This window comes from Anolis carolinensis, chromosome 1 (assembly GCF_035594765.1).
Source record: "Anolis carolinensis isolate JA03-04 chromosome 1, rAnoCar3.1.pri, whole genome shotgun sequence".
NCBI lineage: Eukaryota > Metazoa > Chordata > Lepidosauria > Squamata > Dactyloidae > Anolis > Anolis carolinensis.
In genome coordinates, this window is record NC_085841.1 from 351,286,885 (window position 1) to 351,293,044 (window position 6,160).

The following is a 6,160-nucleotide window of genomic DNA, read 5'->3' on the forward strand; positions in this document are numbered from 1 at the left end:
TTGTGAGATTTCTTAGACGTTTGATAGCCGAGGTTTGTTTTTTGTAAGATTGTTGACAGAAGGATCATGGCAATAATAAAAAGCAGTGTGGGGATAATGAGTCTCCCTGGAAAATTCCTCTTCTGATGTTGACAAGTCCGTAGTTTTCATTTCCAACAAACAGTTCAGTTTTCCAGTTCTCCATCATATTTGCTATAAAAGTGCCAACATTTTTACAGACCCCAATGGTGTCCAGGCACTTCATGATTCAGCTATGTGGGAGTGAGTCAAGGGCCTTTTTGTAGTCAATCCACGTCATGTGAAGATTAGTTTTTCAGCTTTTACGGTTCTCCAGAATAATTTTGTCAATAACTGGTCTTTTGTGCTCCTACTTTTCTGATTGTTGCCTTTCTGTTCATTATTATTAATTATTATTATTATGTTTACTTGTACCACACTTTCTCTCTCTACAAAAGAGACTCAAAGTGGCTTACATTGAAACCAAATGAGATACAATTTAAAGCCTAAAAAATACAAACATTAAAACAGAGTTAAATATTAATGATGTTAAAAAGTAAAATGTACTCAAATACAATGAAATTTAAATTTAAAAGAAATATCACCCCTCGTAAACTGTCCTTTATTCACTTTGTCTTTCTCTAGCTTGATCTGCAAATCAAAACCTCGCAATGTGATTCCTCCCAAGTGGTATGCAAACGTACATGAATGGAATCAGGTAGGGTTTAATTCTCATCCTCAGCCTCTATCCATTTAAATTTTGGGAGAATATGGCCAGATTAAATAAAATGGGCAAGAGTAGCAGAATCCTTAAAACACACTGCAGATGTAATTTGGTGATGGAAGGGGTTAATGTAAGTCTTAGTACTACAGGGCTGAGTAATCTGTAAATAGGAATTACAGGTGAAAGCAAGTAAGGGTGGAGGCTGCAGCTGGGTTGTACTGGATATAAGGAGCTAGCCTGGAAAATTATCCTTGGGAGAAAAGTATTCTGTCACAATGCCAGGGCTCTGCCAGTAAGCAGGCAGAGGTGAACCAATACAATCACCCAGCTTGTGTTAAACTGTTTAATTAAAGCAGCACTTACTGTCAGGCAGTTTTCAAAGTCCCATTGTACACCATAAAGATAGCACTCAGCCACAGAATCAAAACAAAACTGATAGCAAATGCCGATGCAGGTATAAGAAGACACCATAGTCAAAAAAAGGTCCAGTCCATTAGTCAAATGCTGAGAGTTCAATGAGTAAAGTCCAAGGATCAAGAATCTATACCATAGTCAATGGCCAGTCCTGAGGTTCCAGGTTCCAGGGTTCCAAGAGTTCAGGAGACAGGTCAGGATACCGAAAATCCACATACCTGGGGGGAAAACCAGCAGCATCCACAGCCAAAGTAGGACAAATACTTTTCTCCCAAAGATCGTTCTCCATGCTAGCTCCTTATATCCAGTACAACCCAGCTGCAACCTACCTCTTGTATGCCTCCACCCTTACTTGCTTTCACCTGTAACTCTTACTTACAGATTACTCAGTCTTGCAGAACTAGGATTTACATTAACCCTTTCCATCATCAACTGCTAGGCCTGACATCCTCAACTACCATCAACTGCAGAACATGACACATGACAATAGCTATCATTAACAATGGAAAGGGATTGTGGGATTGTATCACATTGAAGCAAGGAAGTTTTTGGCACAGTAGAGCTCTTTCTGACACAGTTTTGAAATGAAACGGATGATTTCCCAATCTTTATCACACTGTTAAAAGTATCTGGTACTCCGTTGTACTCAGTGTTCTTTCAGTAGATTTGCTATCAATTGCTAGGCACCGCCCACTATACTTCCCATGTTCTTTGTGGAAAAAAACCTCCTCTCTTTGAAATGTCAGCTGTTATGTGTCTTCAATTCTGAAAGTAGGAAGCAGGCAGGGAGGGAAGGAAAACGGCGATGCACCTCCCTTCTCTCCCCGCTACCCCACACACAAGGGTGTGGACCTAGGAAACCCATAACTACCAGGACTGCATTGTATGGGGCTATGGTATTTAAAATCAAGTCTTGCTGCATTTGTTTCACAGTGTAGATGCACCCAGAGAAAGTTCATGGACCTTGGGAAACCACAATTCCCAAGACCATCTTATGGAGACATGGCATTTAAAGTAAGGTCCAGTTGCATTCATTTCACAGTGTAGATGTACCAAGAGAAGCGTATGGACCCTGGGAAACTTTAACTACCAGGACTGCACAGCATAGAGACATGGCATAATAAATAATACAGTAGCGTCTCACTTATCCACCATAAATGGGCTGGCAGAATGTTGGATAAGCAAAAATGTTGGATAAGGAGGGATCAAGGGAAAGCATATTAGATGTTAAATTATGTTATGTTTTTACAAATTAAGCACCAAAACATCATGTTTTACAACAAGTCTCCCATTTGTTTGGGGGTGTAGCTGCACTTGTGTTGGTTGGGAGTGTTGGTTCGCTGTGCGTTGCTGTCTAGAGAAACAGCTGTGTATCCGGGCAGGAGGCAGACTGCGGTGGATAATACAGAATGTTGGATAAGCGAAGGTTGGATAAGCGGGACCCTACTGTAATAATAATAATAATAATAATAATAATAATAATAATAATAATAATAATAATAATATAATTATTCTCTCCCGGATTTCCCATGCAACGTAAGGCACAGACATATCACAGAAGGTGGGGTGGGACGGGAGACAGAGGACAGAGGAGACAGAGGACAGAGGAGACAGAACAGGAAACAGAGGACAGAGTACAGGACAGGAGACAGGACAGGACAGGAGACAGGACACGGAAAGGCTATTAAAAAAATTGTTTTGGCAAAGTAAAAACTCAGTGAGCAAAAGGTAATGCTTTCCCTAACAAGGGTACTTTTGGCACCTCCCACAATTTCTCCTCCCACAAATTGTGGAAACGTTTTATTCTAAGCCTAAGAGCAATGAATGCCATCACATTAGAGAATTGGCCAAACATCCAGATTACCAAAATCTACTTCCCACCACCTCCTGAAACATTTGAAAAGAATGCTGACCCCCACACTTAAAATACGCAAAGAATGCTCTATCCTACACTTGAACCCAACCTAATGTGATGAACACTCCCACCCAGAACTAACCAAAAAGGCAAGGATTTCTTATGATACTGTTCTCAAGTTTGGTAATTGCAAACTAAAATTTCTTTCCCTTCATTAGCTGAAGCCAAGCCTTCTCATTGACCAGTCGGACCTGCGGAGTGCAAGAGGAATGAACAGTTGTCTCTACCAGTTGCATAACCTGGTTTTATTGAATGCATGAGGGTCTTATGCACACTTTACTGGAAAGAAGTCTTGTTTGACTGCTTGTTGATGTATTTAAGATTTAAGTAGTTCCAAGAAACAACTTATCTATAAGAGTACCATAGAAAAAATGAAATTCTCTGTTTTCTCTCTATGTGCCTCAATTGAATTCTGAATAATATCCTTTTGATGTGTTAGCTGTATGGTATTGATGGGGTGGAGAACTTTAGCTCCGCAGATGTTACAGATGGCATGTCCCATAATCCCTTACCATTTACTATGCTGTCTTGGACATCTTAGAACTAGAAGTCCACAAATACATAAGAGCCCTGCCTTCTTATTGCAACACCCAGCTGTACTCCTTTTGATGTGTGTAAATGTCAGGCAAATGTCTGAAGGGGCGAGATAGCAGCTACTTTTGGGTCTGCCATTTTTGGAAATTTGGGTATTTCCCATTCACTGTCTATGCTGGCTAGAGGATTCTGGGAGTTGTAGTCCAAAAAAAAATATTCCTCCATAATTCATAAGTTCCTTGGAAAATGTCCTTTCTTGGCCCACAGCAATGAGATTCTCCCAACCAGAAAGACGATGTTGACTGAACAATTGTAAGAGTTGTAGTTTAGAAAGGAAGCCTTGGTTCCTCTCCACAATCATACATTTGGGTCATATAATGCTACTGATCACATGGAGGAGCTTAAACAGGAACATCATCTTTAGGTTTTTCTCAACAAGTAGAAATTGAAGGAGTGGGACCAGTTATGTTGTTCAATGTTCAATTTGGTATTTACTTTCTGTTGTAATTTGTAGTTTGGTTGGAAAAAATAAAACAATTGAACATAGTATTTCATGATTTTTTTTGCTTGAAAAATTGTGTATGTGTGTGTGTGACAAAATAATGGTAAATGATCATAGATGAGATAACGTAATTTTTTCTTCCTACAGTTAATGTTTCTCTTGTCCCAGTGGAAGGTATTAAACTATGCATTGTTTAACTGTAAAACACACACACAAATATGGATAGATAATATTTAAAATTTTATTAATATGTTTCTCGAGTAGTAATCAAGTGACATATGAATCAAAGAAATAGTGCACGACTACACCAGAAATAGAAAAAGTTTCACCTGAGCACTGTATACTGTAAAATTTATGCAGTTTGGCACCACTTTAACAACCATGATTCTCAGTGCTATAAAATCATGGAAGTTGTGATTTTACAAGGTCTTTAGTCTTCTCCCAGGATTCAAGAGCTATTAGCTACTGTTGTCAAACTGCATTAATTTTACAGTGTAGAAGAAGGATTGTGCAGTGCCTTGAAATAGAAGCAGTACACAACTGGATTTTGGAAGGTTTTTTTTATCCAAAGATCTTAATGGCGAATTAAAAATATAATTTAGCTCTTGCAGAAATTTTTCCTACAATTGGGAAGTCTGAACAGTTGGTATATGTAATCACACAAAGAGATATACATGACAAATGATGACAGAGGAACTTAATACTAGCATGTTCTCCTTCTCACATAATTATTTAAATTAGGTAATAGAATATATGACTGGATTTGGCTCATTTCTGTGTGTACATTTATTATTTATTTATTTATTTATTTATTTACAGTATTTATATTCCGCCCTTCTCACCCCGAAGGGGACTCAGGGCGGATTACAATGAACACATATATGGCAAACATTCAATGCCAACAGACAAACAACATACATTAGACAAACTCAGAGGCATTTTTAACATTTTTCCAGCTTCACGATTCCGGCCACAGGGGGAGCTGTTGCTTCACTGTCCAGTAGTGGCTGTACTTCCGCATTCCTTTCCTCGTGTTTTGCTGGCAGTTTTATGGTGTTGTAAATTAGCCTCCCGCATAAAGCGTCCCTAAATTTCCCTAATTGACAGGTGCAACTGTCTTTCGGGGCTGCATAGGTCAACAGCAAGCCGGGGCTATTAATGGTTGGAGGCTTAACCTGACCCAGGCTTCGAACTCATGACCTCTCGGTCAGTAGTGATTTCTAGCAGCTGGTTACTAGCCAGCTGCGCCACAGCCCGACCCATCGACCTAAATCCAGTTATTGCTTTCATTTCAAATGGTCTTCTTGGGCCCAAAGTCCTTTATTTCAATGGGTTTTGCTATTATCCATGGTTTCATGTATATCTAAAGTCCAGGAATGTATCCCCCAAGGATACAAGGGGTCACTCTATATTTAATACGTTTTTAAATTACTCTTTGACTCCTTTAGATGGTTTTAAACTGTTCCAACTTAACTTACGACCTGAGACTCTTGGTGGTGGGATATAAACACATAACTAATAATGATGATTAATAATGCAGTGATTATCTGATGGTAGCTCTAAAACTGTAAGCAGGGAAAAGAATTTAAGTTAATACCTGGGATTCACTCAGTTTACCAGACTCCATCCCTTCCTATTCTATTCAATCTTAAAACAGAGTTGTCTGGGTTGGTATCCATCTTAATGATTAAGGAAATCATTGTTTGCTCTGTTTCACTGAGTTGCTTGTGGTTACTCACATACAGACACACCTGTTTTCAAGAAATCTGTTGGACTTGCAGACACTATTTTGGATTTTCAGCATTTTGACCCTTTAAGATACGCCACAGCTATTTTAATCCATCCCCCATAGTTGCGTGCCTGCACAGCAAGAGAGGGCTGAGAGTGAAAATGGACGTTCTGCATTATTTCTAGGAATCTGCTGCCATCCAGTGGATTCTGTGAATGTGACTTGTCTTTGAAATTTATTTCTACCTGGATAAAAGGTACCTGAGAGACAGTGCAAGGTAGTGGCTTGAATGATGGGCTAGAAATCCAGTAAACAAAGGCTTCAATCCCCGGTAAACCATGGGAA

At 39.3% G+C, this 6,160-nt stretch overlaps 1 protein-coding gene across 2 annotated transcripts in view; it reads left to right on the forward strand.

The window, feature by feature from the left end:
* Nucleotides 1–4,130, forward strand: part of tdrd9 (tudor domain containing 9) — a 120,475-nt gene extending 116,345 nt beyond the window's left edge. For both annotated transcript variants that reach the window (XM_016990668.2, XM_008105449.3), the window contains exons 35-36: nt 643–715; nt 3,209–4,130. In XM_016990668.2, the coding sequence (XP_016846157.2) occupies nt 643–715; nt 3,209–3,310 (175 nt within the window). In that variant the 3' untranslated portion in view covers nt 3,311–4,130. The remainder of the gene's footprint in view (nt 1–642; nt 716–3,208) is intronic.
* Nucleotides 4,131–6,160: the final 2,030 nt, after the last annotated feature.